Raw genomic sequence first — 23936 nt, 5'->3', positions numbered from 1 at the left:
AAAGGCGTGAAGCAGGGTGTAAGAGAAGAAAAGGGCCGGGTCGTGTTGTCCTGGAGGTCCTTGTCCGGCCAGAGCCCGCATGCACCTTTCCCACGTGGCCGTTCGATCCGCGGCGCGTCCTCCAGACCGTCTTTTCCTCTTCCCCCCATCTCGTCCGTCATCATGTCCAAGGCATCGCAACCCGAGCTCAAGAAGGTACAATCGCTTTTTTGGCGTGACCTCTTCTGTAGCTTACCCCTCCGCGCAGTTCATGGACAAAAAACTGTTCGTCCACCTTCAGGGCGGCCGCAAAGTCAGCGGGACCTTGCGCGGATACGATCTGTTCTTGAACCTGGTGATCGACGACGCGTTGGAGGAGACAAACCCCGCACAAAAGCACCCCATTGGGACCGTTGTACGTTCTACTTGCTCCGCGCACTATTGCCGATTTCCAAAGATCCTGTTTTCATGCCACCCTCCACAGGTTATCCGCGGCAACAGTGTCACTGCAATGGAGACACTCGAGGCCATCCGGTGACCGGATCTCTGGTATGTGGGACATTGGACATGTCTTGTAACATATCTGTACTCTTACCTCTGTCTGTTTGGTTGCCCAATGCATGTCACCTTGCATCTGTCTTGCTTGTGCCGGTGTATGCTGCGCTACATTAGATCTATAGATCAAATTTACACTTGACGATATCCATGATGTGCTTCGTAGATGGTGCGGCCCAACGATTTCGTATTGTTATGTGCCGTGCTTGTTGGAATGTAGTGTTATGATCACACGAATTCCTTGGCACCGTAAATCCGCTACTATTGAGTCTATTTATCGGAGCGCTATTACAGGACATTGCTATCACCTGAATAAGATCTAGCCAATATAATAATAGCGTCGCCTAACGCTGCCCACTATGTCGCTGCACGTGCAACCTGTTGCACTGGGGTTAGGGTTAGAACAATGCAGAGGCCAAAAAAAATGGCCCGCCCAGCCCGAGGGCCGAAACGGGACAGGGAAATATTGAGACGGTGCATGAGCCGAAGCCCATACAAACCGCAGGGTCCCCCTGGGGACAGGGTCGCCGTGCTATGAGAGGCCCCCACGGCCCACAGACCCAGGTACGTGAAGGGACCTGTGCCATCAAGGTAAGTATGAGTTGTAACGGTGCCCGTCGCGCCTTCTTATGCAACGCGCGTCGCGCACGGGCCACTCGTGTGATTGTACTTGTTTGTCCCATGATGCGCAACCGTGCACACCAGCGGGTACTTACGAAACTAATATGGGTGAGGATGAACATGTGTTCTAACCGCAACAGTTCTTCTCCATCAAATGGGATGTGTGAAACATCTTCCCAGAGAATCCATATTCACTTTACGGTGCCTAACGATACAACGTGGACTTGACTACATACATAACGTGACTCGCCCAAATCCACCCGAGGATACATCGTTCCGAACTCAACCGGTCTGGACGTCGCGATTATGGAAAGAATGACTTTGACGATTCCGTCAACAAGCTTATATCAACCCCATGAGCCCTCGCCCTAGCACCAGAAGGTCACCACAAGACACCAAGAAAGACCGTCGTCGCAGAGAGCACAGCGAGTAGTCCCGAGACCCAGGAGCACCCGGCTTCGTCGCGCGATTGATGTCCACGCCGCTGCTGGTCTTCCCGTGATGAAGCCGTCGACTCTTGCCGCTCTCCCCGTTGGACGTAGCGAGCACCGCCGGGTCGACGGTGAGCGTGTTCAGCGTCTTCGTTACCACAGACGTCGAGAAAGTCGCGGGAGCAAAGATCCAGCAGTCGCCTGAGCCGCGTTCGATAAAAGACGAGAGCGGCACCTGGCGCGGGCACTTTGATCTTGCAGGAGCTCGTCTCCACGTCACATTGCACGGCGTGGATGTCGAGATCGCCATGCCAACGTCCGTCAGCGTTGTAGCGTCCGCCGAGAGTCTGCGTACGAGATGCTAAGTGGGATGAACAGAAAGACAATGCGCTCTCGGCTCTCACCTGACCAGCCCAAGTGATATTGTCCTTCTCTGCCACCGAAGGAGCGACCAGATACTTGACCGTGACCGAAGCGGGTACGTCCCCATCCATAGCAAACGTCGCGGTGTAGTCGTGCGCGCCACTGGGATCCGTCAAGTAGTTGATCAGAACCGCCCGCGCGAGCTTTCCCTGCTCGTAGACCGCGTACACGGCCGCCGTGTCGCCGTCGATGTCTGACGAGAGGTCGACAACTTGCGCGGTGCCAGTTTTTCCCAGAGCCTCCGTGACGGCGATCGCAGAGTAGAAGATAGGTCCCACAGTCCAGTCCCGGAAAGCCGATACGTTGGTCGGTGACGCTGTGAAGGGCTGGACACACCAATCCACATGAATGGAGTGAGAACTGAACGTGCAAATTGACTTACGTTGTAGGCAACATCCTGGCCACCGAAGTGGAAGAGCATTGAACTGAAGTTTCCGAACGCGAGCTGCATGGCGTAGTCGATGCCCCACAGAGAAGCGACGAACGCGTCACTGATTCCCGGGAAGCCTCCGCAGGAAGCCGTGTTTGTCTCGAACATGATCAGCGGCTTCCCATATTGCTGGCAAAGTGCTGATGGAGCGACGTAGGGCGCCAACAGGTTCGTGGCCGCCTTGTGGGACAAGTACTTTGGAAGCTCCGCCAGCGGATCTTTCGGCTCGTACCCGTACTGCGGGTACATGGCTGCACAGTTGTCGTTCGGATAACTGCATGGGGTTAGTTGACTCGTGTAAGCCTACAATGTCAGGGCAAAACTCACTGCTCGACAGAGACCATGGACAAAACGTCCGCGTAAGCGTCGAAGAAACCGGTATCCCACACGTCTTGAAGCGTCCATCCTCCTGAGACACTTGGGGCGATGAGGTTGTTCTTGACGGGCACAAGCATGTCTGCATTCCAAGCTTCGGTCATGGTGCCGAACTCTTTGAAGAAGTCAGTAGGCCCCCAGCCCTCAGGTCGATGGTTGTGCCTAAGCTAGCACTCAGACCAGGTCGGAAACCGCCACCACTATCACACTCACTTGACATAGAAATCAGGCTCGTTGCTGGCTTGGAAACCCAACAGCGAATCTCCCAGAACAGCCTCGGCGACTTCGGCTATGTTGAAGCGCCAATTCGTGTCGTTGAACGGAATACCTGGGTGCGCGTTCTGGATACGCTTCTCCTAATGTGTGGTAGGAAATACTCACCGAGGTACCACTTCAGCGGAAGGAAGCTCGACGCGTTTCCAAGCATATAGATCAGGTCAGGAGTGATCGCAATAGTTGGGGTATACGTCTAGGAATTCAGCGTTTGTGAGCGAGCTGACACACATGACGAGTGCATGGATGGTGCGGCTCACTGGGTTGTTCGCGTCATTCTTGTCTTTGAGTAGGAACTTGCCGTTAGGAAGTGAATCAACCATGTAAGCGGTCTCTTGTGTGTTGCCGCCTACTCGCACATGAACTGCTCCGGCGCGTTCCGCGATGAGGCTCATGAAGTTCAGAAAGATTGGCTGTAACACGACGCTACGAGAGAATAAGCAAGGGAAGTCTAGTGGTTGGAACGCCTGACGTACGGGCTAGAGCCAACTGCAAGACTTGTCAGCCACTCCGACGCACATGGTGAAGCAGGCCGACGCGGGAAAATGAGCACTCACTCAGCTGGTTCACGACAGACATCTCGATCGAAAACCCGAAGAAGGTCCCATTGAGCATGATGGACAAACCAGGGACGTCCGCGGCTTCCAGAGCGACGTCCACGGAGAATGCATTGGCGGGCGCGGTATCAGGGACTGCAGGAGGCGCGAGATAGACCTGGTTGTATGCGGCGGCTCCGGTGAACTGCGGCGGAGGCCCGTTGGCCGTGACGAAGGACGTAGTGGGCACCGCAGTCGTGGTCGTCGTGCCTCCGAGTTGAATGGTTGTTGGGCCGGCGAAGCCGTACACCGTGACCTCCGCGAGCACCGTCGAGGAAGAGAGGAGGCAGCTTGCGAGGACTGACACCAAGAGATGTGGACGCATATTGGTAGAGGCTGTCGACCGCTTCCTGAGGGGATGGGAATGGCAAGCGTGAAGTGGACATGGCAAGAGGTGACCGCGTTTTGAACAGAGCAGGGAGAGGCTGGCGGCACGCCTTCACGGACAGCGGCGAGCACGAGAAGCGAACAAGTGCTACGCGTCAGCCATTGTGGCCCATAATAGACGGGAGATGCCTCGAGGCAGGCGAACGAGAACGAGCAAGACGAAAGCAGCATGGTGGACAGAATGTGAGTGCGTCAATGGCACGAGTTGACGATGAGACGAACAGACTATCAACGATTGTACAGCGAAAATAATGTATGTCGCAAACTATGGCAGACGATGGTAGGGCCCCTACCGCCCACCTCAAACAAGGACTAGGTACTCTACCACAGCAGATAGGCCTCAGCACAGGCTGGGTGCGCCTGCGCAGGCGAAGGACATCGTTGTGGCTTGGGTTGCTCGCCCCTTTGCCTGCGAATATATGCTCCCAGCCGCACGTGGCGGGCCGCGTGGCCGGAATTGCGTCACGCGCCCGTCGCGCCCAAAGTCTCCGCCGGGACACGACACCATTGCCGCACCCCCGCAAAAGCCTCGTACTCACTCGTCGTCCCTATCCTCCACTTCCTGTGACCAGCCTCGCTTTTAAGATGGCTGTCAGCGCACGCACATCCGAGTTCCGCCAGGCCGTAGATGAGAAGGAGAGGGCAATCCCAGAAGCAAAGCGGCGGAAGCTCTCTCGATCACCCAAGCGCCTGACACCAGAAAGTGAGAGGTTGGAAGCGTTGAACAAGGAGTACACAAAGGAAGCCTACAACGTCGTGAGTATGGAGCACCGTCATACCCCGCGCGAGCCATGGCGAACCGACGTCGTCCGGACCAGCTCAGCCACATCGGCACCCTGAGCCGGATGCTCTCCTCCGTGCGGAAAGCGTATCTGAACGTCGACGCCAGGAACCCGCCCATGCTGCGCCAGACCAGTCGCACCATTGACCTCGCAGGCGTGGAGCAGTCGTGGGGCGACCTCCGCAACCTGACGAACGAGGAACGGGACAAGATCGATCTGCAGGCCCGGGTCATCCTCTCGCGCTGCAAAGACAGGGTCGCGCAGCTCGAGGAGCTCGAGAAGCGTGAGTCCCATCTTCCCCCCTCCCGCCCTCTCGCCTTCTGACGCGCCAGCCCAGGTCGTACTGCCCTCGCCGCGTCGCAGCAGAACCCGTTCACGCGCTTCCTCCCCGCCCGCCTGCGACAGGACGACGCAACAGCGACGTCCGACTTCGTCGCCGCCCACCACGCTTCCGTCACCTGGTTCCTCTCCCGCCGGCTAGCGAGGCCGGCCAGCTCCTGCGTGACATGCAGGAGGAGCGCATGCGCCGTCAGCTCGAGCGCACGCGCACGCTCGGCTCCGGTGCCGCGCGCGACGCCGTCTTCCTCGGGGCGCACCCGCACCCGCCCGCGCCGCCGTCCCCGGTAGAGTCCACGGCGAGCGGGAGCTGGCTAGGGGGGGCGTCAACGTACGCGTCGAGTCTCATCGGGGGCAACGGCGGAGGAGGGGGTGGCGCGAGCGCGCTCCCGGCACGTCGCTGCGGGACGAGTGGTCGGAGACGGACGAAGAGGAGCTAGAGCTAAGCGCGTCGCAGATCCAGCAGTTCGAGGAGGAGAACGCAAACATCCTCCAGAACGCGCAGGACACGCTGCAGTCGGTGCAGCAGGCCGAGGCGCGGCTCATGGAGATCAGCGCGCTACAGATGGAGCTCGTCACGCACCTCACGAAGCAGACCGAGCAGACCGAGCAGCTGTACGAGGACGCGATCGCGACCGCGGCGACGGTCGAGAGGGGGAACGAGCAGCTGAAAGAGGCGCGTCGGAGAGCGAGGGACGGACGGCAGTGGATGTTGTTCTTCCTCATTGGAGCGAGTTTGTCGTTGCTATTTTTACATTACTACTAGGACACTGCTGTGCTCATGTCTCTCATGTTTTAGCACTGTAGGTATAGAGGCACTCATTACAATCATCCCTCGAAACGTCGACGGATCAGACTCATATACATGTCTATGCATTATGGCCACATTCGCTCTCTATCAGATGTGCATTGGCTAAGACACCGTTACAACAGTAGACTACAACTCAAGCTTCACTAGACTTACACTGGATGACCTATTTCCTGGAGCTCGACTGGATGGCCCTAAGCCCCGCTATGATATCTCGAACTCTGCCACCTTTTGTCCCTCTCCCTCCGTCTCTGTCCCCGTATCAGTAAGCCGACTGCTCCCGAAGGAGACGACGGTGGTGCGGTTCTCGTCGGCTGGCGACGGTTGCAATGCGCGGGGAGTGGGCGAGCGACCTCGGCCGGGCTTTTTTTCGAGCGCGACAATCTCGAATGAGTGCCCGTACGGGTACGGATGTGCCGCGGCGGGGCGCGAGAGAGTGGTTGAATGGGTGGGGTCCGAAGGGAAGACGGACGAGGCCCCGCCCCGTTGGCAGGCCACTGAGGCGGAGCAGAGTGAGCCCGAAGAGCGCGTCCACGCGCGCCGTTGAAAGACACGGTGGGCGATCATGAGCGGGGAGATGACCTGCGCGGGCCGGCCGGCGTCAGAGCGGGGACAAGGCCAGCAGAGGGGTCGGAGTGTACGCACTGTGAACATGATATAAAACGAGAAGACGTACGCGATTTCGGCATCGACCGCGTACGCGACGAGGTAGGTGAAGCTGACGATGGTGAAGGGGAGTGCGCTTTCGACGATGATGGCCATCGCACTAGTGTACGTCCGAGCGTCTTCATCGTTGCTGACCCCTGCGCGACACAACGCAAGCCATGCAGACACGATGCGGTAGCAGATGAGGCCGGTGACGATGACGTTGAACGCGAATGTCGAAGCCGTGTAGGTGTTCACAAAAGATGGTGCGATGCCATGAAAGTAACTCCCGCCTGGGCGCCCGTACCCGTACAGGATCCCGATACCAGAGGCTTTGCGCGAGCATCGCGGTGAGATGCTGTTGAAAGCGAAATATTTCCAAAGCTCACCGAAAGAAACAATCCACAGAAGTGCAGGAATGATGACCGCTCGTATGCCGTTCCACACAACATAGCAGCGGTACGCCTTGGCAGTGTTGAAGTTAGGCCAGTAAGATACATCAGAGCGAAAGATATACTCACCAGTAATGCATCGCTCATGAGATTGCTCATAATGCACGCGGTCGTGCCCAAGATATGATACCACACGCCCTGGTTGAGAGTCCAGTACACTTGAATGCCTCCAGGATAGTCTGCATGAACCACGAACATCCTCTCCCCGAAATACGTTTGGGGAATCCACATCATGGTACTCAAAATGATGAGGACTGTAGAAAATAGAAATAGGAACTTGTCGGATCGAGTCCGTGGATGAAGATGGTGGACGGCCATCGCCACACTGTAATAAAGAGCCAACGCGATTCCTGGCAAGTCCGCGAATCAGGCGCCAGAAACAGAAGAGAGAGAGAAAACGCTGACCGAAGAGGACCGCATCGATGAAGTTGACGATGTAGTATGCGCGCAAAAACAGCGTGCCCATGGCACACTTCTGCCAGCTTTGAGAGCTGCACACGACGGAGGAAGGCAAGTCTTGAGATTCTCCTGAGCGTACAAGTTTAAGTATGCCTTGAACCATGCACCCCTAGGGGAGTCGCATCATATGGCCCCCAACTGCAAGTTCCAGCACCACATACAGGGGCAAAAGGGGTCGCGGAAGAGGACAAGTTTTGACTGCATCGCTGTCCAACCTACCGGCGTACGTAAGCAGAGCGCCAGCCCTTTTATGGAAAAGTCTCTTATGTACCACTTACTAGGCAGTCCATGTATCTCTTGTAAGATCCGAAGACCTTGGATCAATATGATCCCAACACCACGCAGTGGCGAAGTAGTAGGAAGGGCGCCTTGCTGAAAGCCTTACTACGGAGCCGAAGCCGGTCGTGTTCTCCGTTTTACGTTTTTAACCGTCGTGGAGTTTTCGAGTACAACGGATACGAGAGGTTGGGCAAACTTCCCAAAGACACCCTGGCCTGTTCGACGCCAAATCCAGTGTCAATAGCTTCCTCCACCACGTCAGAGGCCTTTTCTCTTTCTTGACTTTTTCTCCTCAGGCGCACCGATACGACAACTTTCATATAAGACGCTGGACGCACCATTTTGGAAACGGTTGAAGGATTGGATTGGGTTGCTTCCATAAGTGATCGGTAAATTGGCTCTATTAGCTCATAGCCCTGTTCATCTGTTCAACATTCTCGCCTCTCCGAACACCGCACACTGATTCCACTGTATAGATGCACTGTTCTCTAAACGTCGTCTTCACTCCAGCTGGACATCCCAACGTACCGTTCCAACAAGTCCAAAGCGGCATGTTACAAATGGAAAAAAATGCGGTCAAACGGTAGAATCATCGTACCTTGCCCTCGAAGCACTATGTGGTCCAAGAAGCGGAGCACCCTCAGCAGCCTCTTCAACAGCTTCTTCAGCGAGCTCATCCACCTCTGGTGGAACTCCGTGAACGTGGAGGATCTCCCTCTTCATCAAGCGATAGATGATCCTGTACGCCCGGGAGGTTAGCCCTAGCGATTCGGAGTACTTTCATACCAAGTACTTACCAGCTCGTAATTATGGTGATTAGGACACCGCCGATGGATATGGATATGTTCAAGACCTTGGTGGCTGATCTCGGGTAAGCCATGAAGCTCAGATTAGGCAGCGTCAGACATACCGGTGTCCATATGTGATCGCTGCTCTCCATCCGAGAGTGAGGCAAGTCGAGACCCCACGAGCACGAAGATGGCAATCTTGGGGAACACTACGAAGGTGGCAAGGAAGAACTGCCACAAGGAGACGGATTGGACGGACTGTGCAACAGCACATGAGCCAGTGCTACTGTGGCCTTTGCGGGACTCACGGCAAACAGAGTATTCGAGTAGACCCATGGCGGGAACGGCGAGGCACGGATAAGCATAATCAGAGGGAGCCCTTTGGCGGCCTGAAGGAGGGGTGGATGTCGGTTATAAGCTTGTGCACTTCGAAATGAGGACGCAGGCGTACCACGACAGCTTCAAGTGCCTGCCATTTCTCGTTTGACGCGGACCAATTGCGCAACCTGTTGCTGAAGAGGAAACGAAGCACAACAAACGCGAATGCAGAGCCGAAAAGGGAACCCGCCGCGGCAATGTAGAACCCCTTCATTCCGTAGGCATATCCACATAGGGTGATGACAGTTGTGTGGCCCACGGCCGGAGGGAAGGAGACCGCGACTGAGAAGAACTGAGATGTGGCAGCGCGGAAACCGAGTGATGCACTTACAGAAGACGCTGTGAGGATGAGCCAACCTAGTGGGTAGTTGCTAATCTTCTGGGCAGTGTTGTACATGGCCTGACCGATGCGGTCCGGGCCGATGACAAGGAATGTGGTCCCCAGCGCCGTGTAGAGGCATATCGTAGCCCACAAGAACAACTGAGAGAAAGGCAGCGCTCAGAACGCGTAGCAACTTCGAGGAAGATGGCAGAATGACCTTGTATCGTGGGCTGAGCTTCTTGTATCTCTGCAGGGCTGCGCACAAGAACGTCTTGAGGTGAGAGAAGAGCAAGCCAGGAGCGGACTTGAGGTCCATAGCTGCGTCGGGGGCGACGGGCTGGTGGGAGAAGAGGGAGTGGAGAGACTAGAAGGGCGAGTAGAGTAGGGCGAGTATGCGGTCTGGGAAGGGATGCGAAAGGACGGGGGACGGAGGGCGAGGTGACGTACGACACCCACGCAGACGCTCGGCAGTCCATTGCGCGGTCGTCCGGGGCGCAGTATTCGGAGTTGCACGACCTCGACGCGTCGGGGCCGCTTGGACATGGCGGGGTGGCCGAGGGACCCTCGCGCGCACCAATGAGACTGCGAAGAGATGGAGCGGCGCACAAGGGGCGCACTCCGATGCGAGAGTGTCGCATCCGGGAGTCGGTCAGAACGTGAGAGATCGGGATCGGGCACACGCAGCACGCGCAGGACGCGTCGACGCCGCGCGCGCTCTCGTGCCACCGTGCTCTCCTCGACGTCCACGATGGAAAAGTTCTCTGCGTTCAGGGTACGCCGGGCTCCACGCATCCTGCTGCATCTCTGATTTTCGTTCCAGGACCCGGGCACAGGCATCCAGGTCTGTCGTATCCTCTGCGGAGTCTCCTCCACGCTCTCATCAACTGTGTCTACAGCCTTTCTGAAACCCGTCCCACCGTCTGGCACCGATGTCCTCGCTACAATATTGCTACCCGTGGATACGTTCTAGGTGCTGCCAGGTCTATGCTGTTGGTTGCTCTCGCCGTTGTCTACGTGCTTGTGCAAGGGGTGTGCCTTGTCTTCGTGAGTGTCCCTCCTCTTTACGCTTCCTCGTCCATTCAAGAGACCAGATATCAGTACCCAGTAGCTCCACTACACAGGAGCGTCTCACATATCTTCACCGCTATACTGTCTAGAACAGCGCTCTTCCTCACGGGCCTCTACTGGATCCCAGTCGAAATTGTGGCCAGGAAGCGATCGTGAGCGGGGCACTTCTCATCTTTTCGCCTCGGGCCTGATCTCCTACTAGTCGATCTGCCCCCCGCAAAGAAAACTGGTCTCCACGTGCAGGAGATCTCATTGTTTCTAACTGGGCCTCTTGGGTCGAGCTCCTGTGGCTGGCTTACCGGTGCGTCTTGTTGGCCTCTCCCCCTCCCATCTCGGCATTTCATCATTGTTTAACCGCCCTAGTTTCGACCCTGTGTTTGTCCTGCCCATATGCGAAACACCCGCATCCTCCCCCCCTCAACGCCGTCGACTCCCCTTGCGCGCGCCCGCACCCCCGGTCGCCGCACGGGCACCGGCTCCGCCGCGCTGTCCAACCCTGGCGCTCGTGCTCCATCTGCTAGGGTCCCATACGGGTTTCCGCCGCGTCGGCCTCCTCCGCATGCTCGCCGCCGCGGCCATCTCCCGCTCGTGGCACGTCCTGGGAGTGCGGAGCCGGAGAGCCTGGAGGCCATCCGATCCGACGCAAGAGCCCGGTGGTGGTGTTCCCCGAGTGCACCACCAGCAACGGGCGTGCGCTTCTGCGCTTCGCGGAGGTCTTCGCTGGCATTCGAGTGCCTGTGATGAAGTTCAAGGTGTTTGTGATGTGTGTGAGGTGGGTGAACGTTTCCTCTCTCTTTACTTCAGCTTGTACTCACCAACGTACTTGACGTGCAGATACGACCCTCCCACAGCCTTTGCACCCTCGGTTTCCCACTCAATAGTCGGTGCACCTTTCAACCCGCTCGGGCACGCTTTTGCTCTAGCGAGCTCGCTGGCCCGCTCACTATGTCTGTCCGGCTGCTCTCACCCGCGGAGTCGCCAAGCTCAGGCTCGTTCCTCTGTCGGAATTCCTCACCAACGGGGTCTACAACGACGAGCTTGGCGAGTGTTGCGCCGCGCTTATGTCACAGATCGGCCGTGTCAAAAGGGTGGGCATGGGCTGGGAAGACAAGGCGGCGTTCTTGAATCTGTATAAGGGCAAAAAGTAGGCATACAGGGAGAGTAATTGGCATATAGTCATAATCAGGGTATATCACATGGCCGAAGGTCCGTAGTTCTGCTGTGAGCCGCCGCAGCCTTCATTGCAGGTCATCAGATGGATCGGGCTCACTCAAGGTAGCTCCTCCCAGTGGAACAACGCGCCCTGCCTGTCGTAGGTCGTCTGTTCGATGGCGCTCACGAGATCGTTTCAGTCTTCAAGATGGCGAGGAGCGAGGAGATGTATGCGGTGGTCACATCCGCGCCGAGTAGTTTGTGCATGAAAGGGGCATCATCTTGTTGGTCATGAGGGGTGGAGGGCGGCTTGCCGAGCTCGAAGGTGTCACCACCTCATTCAACTCCCCCACATGGTGGGCGTATGGCATTGGGCGGTCAGACCTCGACGACGTTACTCGCGGAGGCAAAATTGGGGACAAGGGCGAGTTGCGGTATGGTTCGCATTCGCTTGTTGACTTTGGGACCGTCCACAGCCTTTCGGCTCGTGGTTCGTGCGTTGTCGCATCAACAGGTCGTCTCTCCGGCTGTCTACCCTCGTTGTGTTGTGCCCACTAGCACCACGTATATCAGCCGTGAGCCCGTCGAGAGAGCTCACTGCAGATACTCACTGTTCGTCGGAGCCGAAGGACGCTGCCGTGCAGGTTGAGACCGGCCAGCCATCGTTCAGCGTTGAGTGCATCTTCCTGATTGGCGTACGTGATAGTCCTGCCAAACATGAGGAGTTAGCTCGTCGTCAAATACGCTCTCCGGCTCTAAGTCGGCGCTTACCCTTCTCGGTAGCCAATGGTGCAACCTACTACATCCCCACCAAACTGAGCACCAAATCGGATCAAGTCCTGTCGTAGCGTCAGAACGAGTTAGGATCCTTCCAAAAGCATAGGCGTACCGTTTCTAGGGTGAATATATCTAGGTTTGTCACAGAGACGGACCAACTTTGGCCTTGACGGCTTGCGGAACACGGGTAAGGTCCGTAAGCCCGCCTGCCTTGATCTTCCCGTCGGCGCAGGGAAGGCGGACGCGCAATGGCTACCTTAAGTTTTCCTGTTTGCATCATGAGGCGCCTCATTTACAGAGCGATGACGGAATAGTTCAACGTACTGAGGCCAAGGAAGCGTTTACGGTGAAATGCTTTCACGACATTCTGCAGAAACAGTCAGAGCAGTGAGCAATATGGCATGAGGAAGATATCGACGAAATGGGATTACATGTGCAGCCTATATAGGATCGGCGTAAGCGAGAAATGGGTCAGCACTCTCAGTTGAAGAACAACGCCACCGCACCCGTTCAGTGTCAAATTGGACCAAAGCGATACCTTCGAGAACAAAGGTGTCAGGACATTCGTGTTGCACAAGGGACTTAGATGCCAAGGAGACTGACCACCAGTCTTTCGCGTGATAGTAGAAATGTTCCCATACGCGGATAGGCACTGGATGGGGTGAGACAGAATCTGGGCTGAGTCCTACCCAGACGTACCTGATCGATCTCTGAAGTTTGAACCCTGTCAGGAAGGTCTGAGGAGAGCGTGTCTCAGCGCAAGCGGGTATCTGCAGACTGAGCCACTGACTTCCTAGGAATACTGTGGTGAGCGACATGGCGGGGGAGGTGTACACTGGGAGGACAGTTTAGTAGCGAGCGCAGCTTGGGGGCCGCCACGATTTATAAGGACACGCTTTCCTAATGTGAGCTGTATGTGGGTCGGCTTCTGGGTCGAGGTGTGTGGGCGCACATGTTCGTAAACCCGTGAACCGGTCGGTGCGGAGACGGGAGGATTTGGGTGAAGAAGCACAGCCTCGGACACAATCGGGTTCTTGTTCGGTGAACCTGTAGCTCATGACTAGAGCATGTATCCTATTGTCTACATTCGGATAAATGAGATGGAATGTCTGAGCTGCTGTCTACAGCTTGGCTTTGGTCGACTTGACAATCGCCTGAAAAGCCTGTCTCAGATCATCCTTCAAGTCCTGGAGGAAAGTGAATGATCAGTCATCAAATCCGCCTTCCGTTCGCGATGCGCCACTTGCCTCCAGATCCTCGGCGCCCACGCTGATGCGAATCAGCCTAGGGTCTGCCCCAGGGTCTGAGTGCACACGTTGCTCTATCAGGGACTCGACACCGCCCAAGCTTGTCGCAGGCTGTAAGAAGCGCAGGGTGAGTCAGACGGCTCCGTGGCTTCTAGCCGAATTTGGGACTCACGATGAAGTACTTGAGGGAATGCGGCAACAACGCCGCGTACTTCTCGTTCGTCATCTTCACAGGACATCAGCAGATATCCAGCATGTCTGGATCTTCTACACTTACAAAAATGGCAAACGTTGGGTTCCATCCACCCTCCAGCTGCGTCTGGGGGTCAAACCCACGGGCGTCCCTGCCTTGCAAGCTGGAATGCCACACGGTCTCTATTACCTCCGCTGGTATACCGTCGTGGGACTTGCCCTTCAGGAAAGTGAGATCATGGCAGGAATGGAAAGTGGTGTTGCTCATACCCCTGCGGCCTTGGACAACCATTGAGCCAGCCCAAAGGCGTTATCGGACTGTCTCGGGACGCGAAGGTGGAGGGTGCGAAGGGAACGGAGCAGGAGCCATGATTCAAGCGAGCCCATCATGTTACCAAGGAATGTCCGGATGGGCCATAGCTGCAGCCGTTGTTTGTTAGTTGGTGCTTCGAGAAAACGGGGACGAAACTACCTCTTTCCACTGCTCCAAAGTAGGAACTATCAAGACGCCACAAAGCAAGTCAGAGTGTCCACCGAAGTATTTGGTTCCTGGATGCATGCTCTAGCTCGAGAGCATGTCCGAAGTGTCGACATGGAGCTCACCGCTGTGCATAATCATGTCGGCGCCCCACTTGAATGGGTACTGCAACGGAGGCGGCGCAAAAGTAGAGTCCACGACCAAATGCCCTCCGGCGGCGTGGACTTTGTCGGCGTAGTACTTGATGTCCCTGAAGGCAGGTCTTAAAGTGTCCTATTTCGCTGAATATAGAGCATACCTTGCCACACCGGTGGGGTTGAGGGGCGTCTCGAGCCAGCACAAGTCGCCAGGCTGGAACTCGTCATCGATGTCGATGATGGGCATGTCCTTCCGACCACGTTTAAATACTTCAATGGTAGCATGGCATCCGTGATAGCCCCCCGTGATAGCCACGCGCTTGGGCGTGTAATAAACCAGCGCCTGGGATTGCCCTGATGTGAGTAAGGAGAAGGAGCAAAGGATGGGAGACAACGGACGGTATAGGTTGCCGAGAGACCCGAGGCCACGGTCAGGGCATATCCACCCTGGAAAGCCCACTTGAGTGTTTGTCAACGCCTGGGATATGTTTTCGCCCCTCACGTTGATCTTACTGAGGACTCGCTCAGCGCGACCGCTCACATTCTGGGTGTAGCGCGAGTAGATGTGCTGTGTGGGATTCCAGGTGTCGAACTCGGCCTTCGGCCCGTCGTGAGGTTTAGGAGCTCGGAAGGCTACACGCGATCAGGTGTGCTGATACACTGGCAAATGATGGAAATGCGTACTGGTGGACACAGACAACGACGGCGCAACCTCTGGACCGTGAAGCTCGTCGTCGGCATGGATGAGGTCCGTGCCGCTGAGCGTGTTCTTCTTGTCTGTGGGCTTGCCAGTCATAGCTTGAGTGCGACGTCGACCTGTCTGCTGTCGGTGGAGGACAAGGAGAGCACGTTCAAGCGCGAAGCGAGCCCGTGCTGCTGACTCGACGGCCTCGGACCGTCTCCGGCCTTCTCACCAGTCATTTCCATCGCGCAGAACGCGTCCCAGACGCGTCGGATAACGGGCCACGGCGCCGTGCGGGTGAGGGTCTTCCCAGCACGTGCTTGCCCGAGCAACGCCAAAGGCCTCCGCGTTCCCTGGAGCCTCGTCCCCTTCCACCATCTTCTGCGAGTATCCCTCACTGCGTTGGCACCCCCACTCTTTGCCTATCGTCCTGTCTACCTGCCAGCCATGAAGCCCATCAAGGTCTTGCGAGTCACTTCGGCCCTTCTGGTGCTTTCCTTGTTGGGTTCCAAGATTTCTACCGTCTCCGCCGCTAGTATGGATGCTGCCCGCGTGGCCCTGGAGCGACGCTACACTACGCCTCACTCTCTGGGCGACAGTTACGTTTTCGATCCTCGTGATGGCTGGGAATCCGTCAACACCACCAACTTCCTGTACAAATACGACCAGACTTCCGAACGCTCGCACATGCATGAGTCTTCTTTGTCGCATTCTAGATCTGCTCGCATCCATTCCTCGCGGTCCCCCAAGAAGTCTGCCTCCTCACCCAAGTCAGCCTTGAACGTGGCTACTGGCGCGATCACGAACACCCTCACCAAGATCTTAAACACTATCAAAGGGCTTGGCAAAGCGGAGCCTGTGACAATCACCTGGTGCGTGCCCTTCGAGCACTTGACACTTTCACTCGCATTGAACGTCAGCTGCAGGTATACCGGTCATGACCTTGAGAACCCGAGCTGCTGGTCGAAGAGTGTGTGGACGCCCACGGTAAGACACGCCTTGTATGCGCGAAGTTTCATTCTGGTCTAACTCAACACTCAGGACAAGTCCTTTGCCGCGGCTCTCACGCTCAAAGGGTGGTCGACCAAGCCCAAGTGCTTCAAGTTCCTCGAGTGTATGTCCTTCTTGGTGCCAGTGTACGCGGAAACTCATTCTCAATGCGCAGTGTGCCATACATCGAAGAAATGTGTGTTTGTGCGGGTCGTTGACTCGTGCGCCGGCTGTGCAGCCGACTCGAAGCATGTAGACCTCACAAAGGCCGCCTTCTCATCTCTCGCCGACCTTGATGAAGGCTTGCTCAGCGTACAAATGCGGCAAGCGACTGACCCGAAGGAGGGATGGCGAGTCCATTTTTCTTGTCATCTCGCAGGGCACGTTCTGACCGGCGTGCAGGCTCGAGGACCTCTGGGGGCCGAAGTGAGCTTGGGCTTGATCACATCGTCGTACGCAACATTCGCAACACGAGCTACGAGCATCTGCGGGATCAGGTGCACACACTATTGTATCGATAACATCCTGTCACCGTATCTCTGCATGTACAACACAGACTAACCTCATGAACTTTCCTCTTTGACTTGAAAATTTGTCTGCGTCCGATGAGAAGCATCAACGGGTGCTATCTGAGTGACATATGCATAATGGCATTGTGCAGGAATACACTAAAACTGCGTACAGTTTACGCCTTCACGTTCACCCTCTTCCGTTTCTTTCCACCCTCTGCGATCTTCGCACGCACCTCTTCCTCCGTAGGTGCCTCCTCACGCTCAAAGAACTCGGCCGTCCTCCGCGCGTCGTTCTGCCGCTGCACGAACCGGAGCGCGGCAAGGTTGTAGCCGATGGTCTCTTTCTGGCGGCGGAGCCCGTCGCGCAGGCTGCGGCGGAGCGGGATGAGCGCGGTGCGCATCACCCGATTCGCGACAATTTGGTGGTGGTGCGTCTTGAGCAGGAAAAAGATGATACGCGCGGTGAGGACGATGTTCCACTCCTGCCAAAGGACAAAACCGCGGTCAGCTTCCACTCACACCGACGCAACTCACGACGGGTTCACCTTCTGCGCCCAGTGGTTCAGATACCGCATCAGGCTCACCACCTTCCCGAACGGCAGCACGAGCAGCGCGTCGTATAGCGCCGTGCCGTTCACGCGCTCCACCACCTTCAGCACGTATTCCTCCGGCCGACGTCGTACGCGGCGAGGATCGGATGGCGGGGCGGCGGGGCGGTACCCGGCGCGAGCCCGCCCTTGTGCAGAGCCTCCTCGTACTCGCGCGTCTGCTCGAGCTCGTTGTCCGCGAGGTCGAGGGCCTCCATGATCCGCTCCCCGGCCATGAGGGTCTCCGTCGTCTGCTTCGACACCGCGCCTGTCTCGGCGGCACCTGCGGCGGCAGGGTCGGCGCCGGGGGCTCCGCTGCCGATGGGTGCGTCCTCGCGGTTGAGGGAGTCGGCGATGCCGGTTTCGTACAGAGCTTCGAGCTCGCGCTCGCGCTCTTCTTCGAGGAACAGCTGACGATCAGGGAGACGCGCCGTTAGACACAGCAAATCGCACACAGACTAGCACATACCGGCTCGTCGAGCTTCTCCCACACGCGAATGGACTTGTCGTGCGACCCGGTAACTACGAACTTGCCGTGATGGCTGACAGCAAGTGCCCACACTTCACTGTGGTGGCCCTCGAGCTTCTGGATGTTCTCGAACCTGTCGCCGTCCCAGTACTTGACCATCTTGTCTTTGCCGACGGTCCAGAAATAGTGCGAAGGCTTCGTGTTCTCCAGATCTCGCGTGTCGTTGCGCTCGAAGGCGACTTGCATCACGCTCTCGTCGTGCGCGAACAGAGACTTGTGGCAGTCGCCGAAGTCGAGGCCCCAAATTTTGACGTTCTTGTCGGCAGAGCAGGTGACGATGAGCTTTGAGTCGCCCGATATGTCCATCGACAGCACAGGGAGCTTGTGGCCGTACAGGGAAAGGAAAAACTTGAGGGTGTCTTGGTAGAACACCTTGACGGTGGAGTCGAGTAGTGCGACTGCAAGCAACTTGCCATTCGGGCTATACCGCACCGATAGCACGTCATCCGTCATTTTGAGGGTTCGCACATGAACCAGTGTGAGGAGGTGTGTACCTCGAGGCTGTCATAGAGTGTTAGCATAGCTAACATGCCGAAGGCGTTGTGCATACGTTCTCGCTATTGGCGGGCTTGCGCTCGAAATCCCAAAACTTGACATCCTTATCCGCGCTGCCGCTTACAAGACCGGTTTCGTCTGGACGAACATGGATGGACCATACAGTGCCGGAATGCGCCTGCAGAGTGTCGACGAGCGTGGACGAGGCTATATCGTAAATCAATATCTCGCCTGACTTAGTGCCGACAGCTACTTGACGGTCTCCTGGGAGGAAGGTGCTGCATATGGCGTATCCACAGTCCATAGTGCGAATGCATGCAATGGTCTTCATATTCCATATCTTGAGCGATCCTGTTAACAGCTTCAGATTTGCGCTAGCATGAATCAGATATAACTGTACCATTGGAGGCGGACGCCAAAAGACCGTCATCGGAGCTCAGACATAGCGTTCGAACATCTGACCTGTGTCCGGGAATATCTACCGAGAAGATCCGGCTCGCTTCCGGAGGGTCGTCTTTTGATTTGGTCGGCGGGGGAATGCTGTAGACTTCTAGGGCATTGCTGGAAAGAGCGACAAACAAGTGCACACTGCCTTTTGCTGCCGAATCCTCTTCGTCGAAATGGAACGACCTGACCTTGCCGCTCGCCCGTACGATCACGTACGGTTGGAACAGGTTGGCGATAGCCACTTCTGGCTCGTCTTGTTCTCCCTCCATGTGAATATCGGTGTCTTCCCCTTTATGCTTGCTTTTGTCTTTCTTCTCCTGCTCCTTCTCCTTGGCACGTTTGCGTCTCCGGGCCTGCTTCTTTTTGATCTCGTCTTCAGTACGGATTCGGAAGACTTCCACAGACTTGTCATGAGACTGCACGGCAAGGAAAGGCTTGTGAGGGTGGAAGGAAATTTGAGAAACTTTGTGGGAAGAAGCGAGAGGAAGCGTGGTTGCCGGGTGGATGAACTTCGAGACCTGGACAAGGGGGTCAGCACAGAATTAACGAAGCGTGGACGATGCGTACCCCTCCATTTTCAGTTTCGCGGAGACCCTGAGCCAGCGCTTCATGGTCAACCTTCCACACTTTCATCTCGCCATCCCCGCTGCCCGTGAACGCAAGATTTTGTTCGGGGTCCAGGTCTAATGTCCATAGTTCGGAGCGATGAGCGACAATGGTTTGAATACAGTGTTGCGTAGAGAGGTCCCAGAGCTTCATGAATGTATCCTTGGACCCGGTGAGAAGAAACCCGGGCGCGACTCCCGTAGAAGTGGAAGGCGCGGACTCCGCGACGGGGCGAAGGAATCGAATGGCGGTGATTTGGTCCCGATGACCGCGTAACCTTGAATGCGCTTCAATACGCCAAACATGTGTCCAAGGAGCGGACGACGTACCGATACAACCCAGCTTCTCCCACCACATCCCACAAAATGAGGTCAGTGTCCTGAGAACCCGAGGCCAAGCGCGTGCCTGACTCGTCGAACGCGAGGGCCGTAACGGCCTTTTTGTGCCCATTGAATGTTGCTAGGACCGACGCCGAAGACGCACTCCAGAGCCGGACAGAGCCGTCGGCATACCCGACCGCGAAGTGGTCCTTTTGAGGGGAGCGGCCAATGCATGTAACTTCTGCTCGATGTCCGGTTTCGTGCCACATTGCAAGCTGCAAGGGTGTAAGAGGAAAAACAAACGCACATATTCATGACGCACCATCTGTCCTTTTTTCATGTCCCAGACGAGCACATCCTCGAGCGTGGGGACATATGCGAGTTTTCCATCATAGTGCGAGTTGGAAGACGAGCTGCACACGAGCCCGAATGCCTGCAAGTCATAAGACAAGCCATATTGCAAGCCGGTAGACGGTGCGCACCTCTGTCGGGCCGTGGCGTAGATAGCTCTGCACCATGGTGCAGCGGGAGGGGGAGGGCTGGGCGGAAGACGGTGGGGCGGACGCGCCTGGACTCTGGAGCCAATCAGAGCGGACGAAGGGGAATATTTCGAGGGTTCCCACGAGTGCTATGTCGTCCTGCTCGATGTCTGTCCGCCCGATTGCCCGGCACACGCTCTCCTTTCTGCGCAGGCCCCGCTTCCCTCGCCCGATCCCGCGTATATATCTCTGCGTACCCCCTGTCTTCCTCCGCACGATGACCATGATGACCCGGGAAGGTCCTGAGCCCGCCCACCGCCTCCTCGATTTCGTGAACGCGTCTCCCACTCCCTTCCACGCCGTGGCTGCTGCCTCCGCCCTCCTTGAGAAGGCCGGCTTCACCAAGGTTTGTTGGCCCATCTACTCTGCAATAACCATTCTCATCGTCGCTTCAGATCCACGAACAGGATGACTGGGAGAAAGATGTGAAGCCTAGCGGCAAGTACTACTTCACTCGGTGAGCTACAGTCCTGCACCATCCCGCGTCTCAGGCGTTCATTTCGATATCCCTGCCAGTAACCAGAGCGCCATCCTTGCCTTCACCATCCCCAAGGGATGGCAGCCTGGTGCTGGTCTGTCCATCGTCGCTACGCACATCGATAGCCCCAACCTCCGAGTCAGTTCAATGACATCGCCTTCCTCTGTCAACCCGCGTTGAACACCATCGCAAGTTAGATCAGGCCTGTTTCCAAGCGCTCTAAGCTGGGTTACATGCAAGTTGGTGTCGAGACCTACGGAGGAGGCACCTGGCACACCTGGTTCGATCGCGACCTCGGTGTCGCTGGGAGGGTCGTCGTTGCAGACAAGAGCGGAAACTTCCATACCAAGCTTGTCAAGATCGACAAGCCCATCATGCGCATCCCGAACCTTGCCATTCACTGTGAGTCTCACGCATAGTCGTAACATATCGCGCTGACGAGGGCCAGTAGTGGAACGAGGGTCCGCTGACAACTTCAAGTTCAACATGGAGTCCGAATTTGTTCCAATCTTGGCACTCGAACACCAGTTGAATGCGAAAGGTGAAGATACTCGAAGTTCACAGACGTCTCCAAGCGCGTCAAGCATCCAGGCCAACCACCACCCTGCACTCCTCAAACTGCTAGCCACCGAACTATCGGTTGCTCCGGAGACCATTCACGATTTCGAGCTGTTCGTCGTTTGCTATCAATACATCCAGTTCATCATATTCATCCAGATCACAGGCATCTCTTCGACGTCAACAAATCGGTTCTTGGTGGTCTCAACAGCGAGTTTGTTTTCAGTCCTCGGCTTGACAACCAGTTTTCATCGTCAGTCAAAGTGCACACCGTCCAGACTACGTTCCCAATTGACGCGTCACAGGTACTGCGCCGTTGAAGCCATCGCCAACTTTGCTTCCTCAAGCCACTTCGCCGCTCTTGAGGGCAACGTGGCATGCATCTCGCTCTTCAACCATGAAGAGATTGGTTCAGTCTCGACCACGGGAGCGGAGTCTTCTCTCGTCCCGTTCCTCTTGCAACGCCTCTCACCAGCCCCGGGAGCATACGCCCAGTCTGTTGCCCGGTCTTTCCTCATCAGTGCCGATATGGGTCATGCGGTGCATCCGAACTACGCAAGCAAGCATGAAGATAATCACGCACCAAGGATGAACGGAGGAGTTATAATCAAGACGAACGCGAAACAACGCTACGCAAGTGACTCTGTTGGCAGCTTCCTCGTGAAGAAGCTGATCGAGAAGAGGAACGGCAAAGTTCAGGAATACGAGGTCCGGAACGATATGTGCGTGGTTCGTTTCACCACATGTTCAAACTTCTGACACTCCTATAGGGCGTGTGGTTCTACTGTCGGCCCCTTTTTATCGAAGATTGGGGTGCGAACGGTGGACATCGGTTGCGCCATGCTTGCTATGCACTCCATTCGCGAGACGGCAGGGTCATACGACGTTCAGAACTACATCGACCTGTTCGAAGAGTTTTTCGCTGGGTTTTCGACACTGGATAAGTCGCTGTCTTTTGAGTAAAAGTGGCGACATCGGAGCAGTATCACTTACCACCACTATCATGTCGGCCCAATGTAAAGTTCACTTCAAAATTTGCCTGCCCAAGTTCAAACTTTCTTGATGTATACTCATGGCTGATAGTGGTGCAGTGATGGAGTGAGCATCATGACTCCGCTTTCCAGGACCGGCTGCATGCGGCATATATTGAGTGGACACGCAGATACGGGTCCCTTGACCGAACATTCAATCATGGAAACTTCAACAAGACGCGCTGTTCGTCGCGAGTCAATGCGTTGACGAATGGGACTGCAAATATAGTACATGTTCCACCGCGAGTAACGACGGATACTGGGGGATCTACGAGCACTTGGGCTTCACCCGGACAGCGTCGAAAATTTTCGCAGACAGCAATCAGACATGGGACGGTGGACCCATCGTATGTCACCTTGTAATTCTGGGAGTCTCGCCTCATGGTTCCCATCTCTAATCTCATTTACTCCAGATGTATCATGCCACCACACTACTTACTAAAGCCATGGATTCGGCGTACATGTCCTCGCGAACGACTAAGCCTTGTGTTGATGCATCACCCGATGACTTCTGTCACCGATTGTTCAATATAATAGTGGATGTGGCTCTGGTGCCGCACGGCTCGAAACCATGTTGTAGGCCTTCTACGACTCTTTTCATACGCCTCCATAACCACCTGGTCATCTCACAAGCTGAGTTGCTTTCGCGACATACACGGTCACGAGGCTTGGGGAACGCGCCCTTCTGTAGTTTATATATGGCCGGGACAGCGCCTCGCAGGGATCAAACTTTGAATGTCTTCTTTCATGCTTGATACTGCCCTGGCATCCTCTTCTCCCATGCTTTCCGTCGGTCCCCCGTGTCTCTGCCATCCTCAAAATGGCTGCTCAAGATGGCCACAACCTCCCGAGTGATGTGACACCTCTCCTTCAAGAGAAGGTGAAGGTAGTAGTTATGCGATATCGTACATTCGTCTCGTTCACATTTCATCGGACAAAGGAGGCTAATGTTTCCGGGCTGGGCAGGTGACATTCCAACAGCGCACCGAGCGTATGAGAGGGCGTTCACCACCGACTCGCTCATGCCCTACTTTGTTGTGCGTGCCAAACCAGCAAATGTCATTCGCAGCACTCCGCTTACAGCCGACTAGTCAGCAGACACGGCGCCGTTCTACGAGGCCCGCACAGCCCTCAACCATGCTTTGAGCTGGGGAGGCGCGATCCACGACGGGCGCATGCTGACCATCGAGCGGGGTGCAGCCACGATGAAATAGTACGTGCTCATTGAATCCACTTCAAACAGAAGTGCCGACACTTTCGTCCGTTCCCTTAGCTCGTCGCCGGGGAACAACTCCGCTCCATGGTGGACTAAGAAGGGCCTAGCAGTCCTCAAGCGCTTCGCTGCCCCGGAAGCCAACGAGGTGTGCTCACTGCTTCTTGGTTTTGCATCTCTCGAGTGTTGAACATCGGTCAACTCCAGCGCTGGGGTGAGTTCGGCCTGAAGATGCAAGAGATGTTGCAAGAGTCGGGATTGAGTGAGAAGGTGGCGGACATGCACGAAATCCAGGCCCTCTGGTGTGATCCGTCTGCCCAAGGCAAGGGTTATGGGACTGCGCTCGCCCGATATGTCATGGCATTAGTATGTTCAAGCCCCCATTCACAGCTGCAGGAACCTATCTGACTCGGACCCGACATACTAGAGCGATGTGGACGGTCACGACGTATGGCTGGTCACGACCGACGCGTGGACATTCTACGACTATCTTGGATTCACCAAGGTTTGCTCTGGCGTGGTGGCGGCAATAATCCAACTTGGGACGGCGGGCCTATTTCTTGTCACATCGTGAGCACG

The 23936-nt window shown here is 56.1% G+C and overlaps 11 protein-coding genes across 11 annotated transcripts; 5 read left to right on the top strand and 6 right to left on the bottom strand.

The window, feature by feature from the left end:
* Positions 1-162: 162 nt before the first annotated feature.
* On the top strand, positions 163-517 carry BXZ73DRAFT_40227 (like-Sm ribonucleoprotein; the record flags this gene model as incomplete). Its single annotated transcript, XM_048018535.1, has 3 exons — positions 163-195; positions 248-394; positions 464-517. 3 exons carry the CDS (start codon positions 163-165, stop codon positions 515-517), a joined length of 234 nt encoding a protein of 77 aa, XP_047882178.1.
* A 980-nt stretch (positions 518-1497) lies between these two features.
* BXZ73DRAFT_74327 (glycoside hydrolase family 79 protein) lies at positions 1498-4008 on the bottom strand (the record flags this gene model as incomplete). The annotated part of the gene is made up of 10 exons (XM_048022009.1): positions 1498-1787; positions 1822-1933; positions 1991-2335; positions 2392-2713; positions 2767-2976; positions 3028-3142; positions 3196-3283; positions 3348-3513; positions 3564-3576; positions 3645-4008. The coding sequence occupies 10 exons, from the start codon at positions 4006-4008 to the stop codon at positions 1498-1500; spliced, it is 2025 nt and encodes a 674-aa protein (XP_047882177.1).
* Positions 4009-4655: 647 nt separating this feature from the next.
* On the top strand, positions 4656-5954 carry BXZ73DRAFT_74326 (snare protein syntaxin 18/UFE1; the record flags this gene model as incomplete). Its single annotated transcript, XM_048022008.1, has 5 exons — positions 4656-4826; positions 4889-5135; positions 5190-5313; positions 5334-5519; positions 5558-5954. 5 exons carry the CDS (start codon positions 4656-4658, stop codon positions 5952-5954), a joined length of 1125 nt encoding a protein of 374 aa, XP_047882176.1.
* A 246-nt stretch (positions 5955-6200) lies between these two features.
* Positions 6201-7559, bottom strand: BXZ73DRAFT_40076 (uncharacterized protein; the record flags this gene model as incomplete). The annotated part of the gene is made up of 5 exons (XM_048018500.1): positions 6201-6578; positions 6642-6973; positions 7031-7106; positions 7163-7443; positions 7499-7559. 5 exons carry the CDS (start codon positions 7557-7559, stop codon positions 6201-6203), a joined length of 1128 nt encoding a protein of 375 aa, XP_047882175.1.
* A 1162-nt stretch (positions 7560-8721) lies between these two features.
* BXZ73DRAFT_40674 (uncharacterized protein) lies at positions 8722-9484 on the bottom strand (the record flags this gene model as incomplete). Its single annotated transcript, XM_048018623.1, has 4 exons — positions 8722-8877; positions 8907-9008; positions 9071-9279; positions 9325-9484. Coding segments are annotated over 4 exons (627 nt in total), but the record flags the coding sequence as incomplete, so codon positions are not given.
* A 2238-nt stretch (positions 9485-11722) lies between these two features.
* Positions 11723-13134, bottom strand: BXZ73DRAFT_97392 (uncharacterized protein; the record flags this gene model as incomplete). Its single annotated transcript, XM_048027348.1, has 9 exons — positions 11723-11857; positions 12151-12247; positions 12311-12378; positions 12429-12448; positions 12641-12683; positions 12748-12756; positions 12855-12968; positions 13016-13053; positions 13107-13134. The coding sequence occupies 9 exons, from the start codon at positions 13132-13134 to the stop codon at positions 11723-11725; spliced, it is 552 nt and encodes a 183-aa protein (XP_047882173.1).
* A 303-nt stretch (positions 13135-13437) lies between these two features.
* Positions 13438-15166, bottom strand: BXZ73DRAFT_87698 (cystathionine gamma-synthase; the record flags this gene model as incomplete). The annotated part of the gene is made up of 11 exons (XM_048024684.1): positions 13438-13503; positions 13564-13674; positions 13736-13789; positions 13841-13975; positions 14026-14175; positions 14228-14304; positions 14359-14483; positions 14532-14713; positions 14770-14817; positions 14873-15003; positions 15055-15166. 11 exons carry the CDS (start codon positions 15164-15166, stop codon positions 13438-13440), a joined length of 1191 nt encoding a protein of 396 aa, XP_047882172.1.
* Positions 15167-15499: 333 nt separating this feature from the next.
* Positions 15500-16472, top strand: BXZ73DRAFT_87697 (uncharacterized protein; the record flags this gene model as incomplete). Its single annotated transcript, XM_048024683.1, has 5 exons — positions 15500-15924; positions 15979-16039; positions 16094-16166; positions 16218-16392; positions 16445-16472. 5 exons carry the CDS (start codon positions 15500-15502, stop codon positions 16470-16472), a joined length of 762 nt encoding a protein of 253 aa, XP_047882171.1.
* A 255-nt stretch (positions 16473-16727) lies between these two features.
* Positions 16728-20056, bottom strand: BXZ73DRAFT_97389 (WD-repeat-containing protein; the record flags this gene model as incomplete). Its single annotated transcript, XM_048027347.1, has 10 exons — positions 16728-17036; positions 17100-17195; positions 17231-17551; positions 17611-18171; positions 18221-18516; positions 18566-19130; positions 19180-19495; positions 19548-19813; positions 19861-19971; positions 20021-20056. The coding sequence occupies 10 exons, from the start codon at positions 20054-20056 to the stop codon at positions 16728-16730; spliced, it is 2877 nt and encodes a 958-aa protein (XP_047882170.1).
* Positions 20057-20294: 238 nt separating this feature from the next.
* BXZ73DRAFT_97388 (aspartyl aminopeptidase) lies at positions 20295-22076 on the top strand (the record flags this gene model as incomplete). The annotated part of the gene is made up of 8 exons (XM_048027346.1): positions 20295-20423; positions 20473-20534; positions 20594-20693; positions 20753-20957; positions 21007-21226; positions 21280-21366; positions 21419-21835; positions 21884-22076. The coding sequence occupies 8 exons, from the start codon at positions 20295-20297 to the stop codon at positions 22074-22076; spliced, it is 1413 nt and encodes a 470-aa protein (XP_047882169.1).
* An 888-nt stretch (positions 22077-22964) lies between these two features.
* On the top strand, positions 22965-23931 carry BXZ73DRAFT_97387 (uncharacterized protein; the record flags this gene model as incomplete). Its single annotated transcript, XM_048027345.1, has 6 exons — positions 22965-23049; positions 23111-23181; positions 23236-23357; positions 23418-23505; positions 23565-23723; positions 23785-23931. The coding sequence occupies 6 exons, from the start codon at positions 22965-22967 to the stop codon at positions 23929-23931; spliced, it is 672 nt and encodes a 223-aa protein (XP_047882168.1).
* Positions 23932-23936: the final 5 nt, after the last annotated feature.

Source organism: Epithele typhae (assembly GCF_022376455.1).
Source record: "Epithele typhae strain CBS 203.58 chromosome Unknown BXZ73scaffold_4, whole genome shotgun sequence".
Classification (NCBI taxonomy): domain Eukaryota; kingdom Fungi; phylum Basidiomycota; class Agaricomycetes; order Polyporales; family Epitheliaceae; genus Epithele; species Epithele typhae.
Note: the sequence above shows the minus strand (reverse complement) of the source record. Positions and strands in the feature narration are given on the sequence as shown.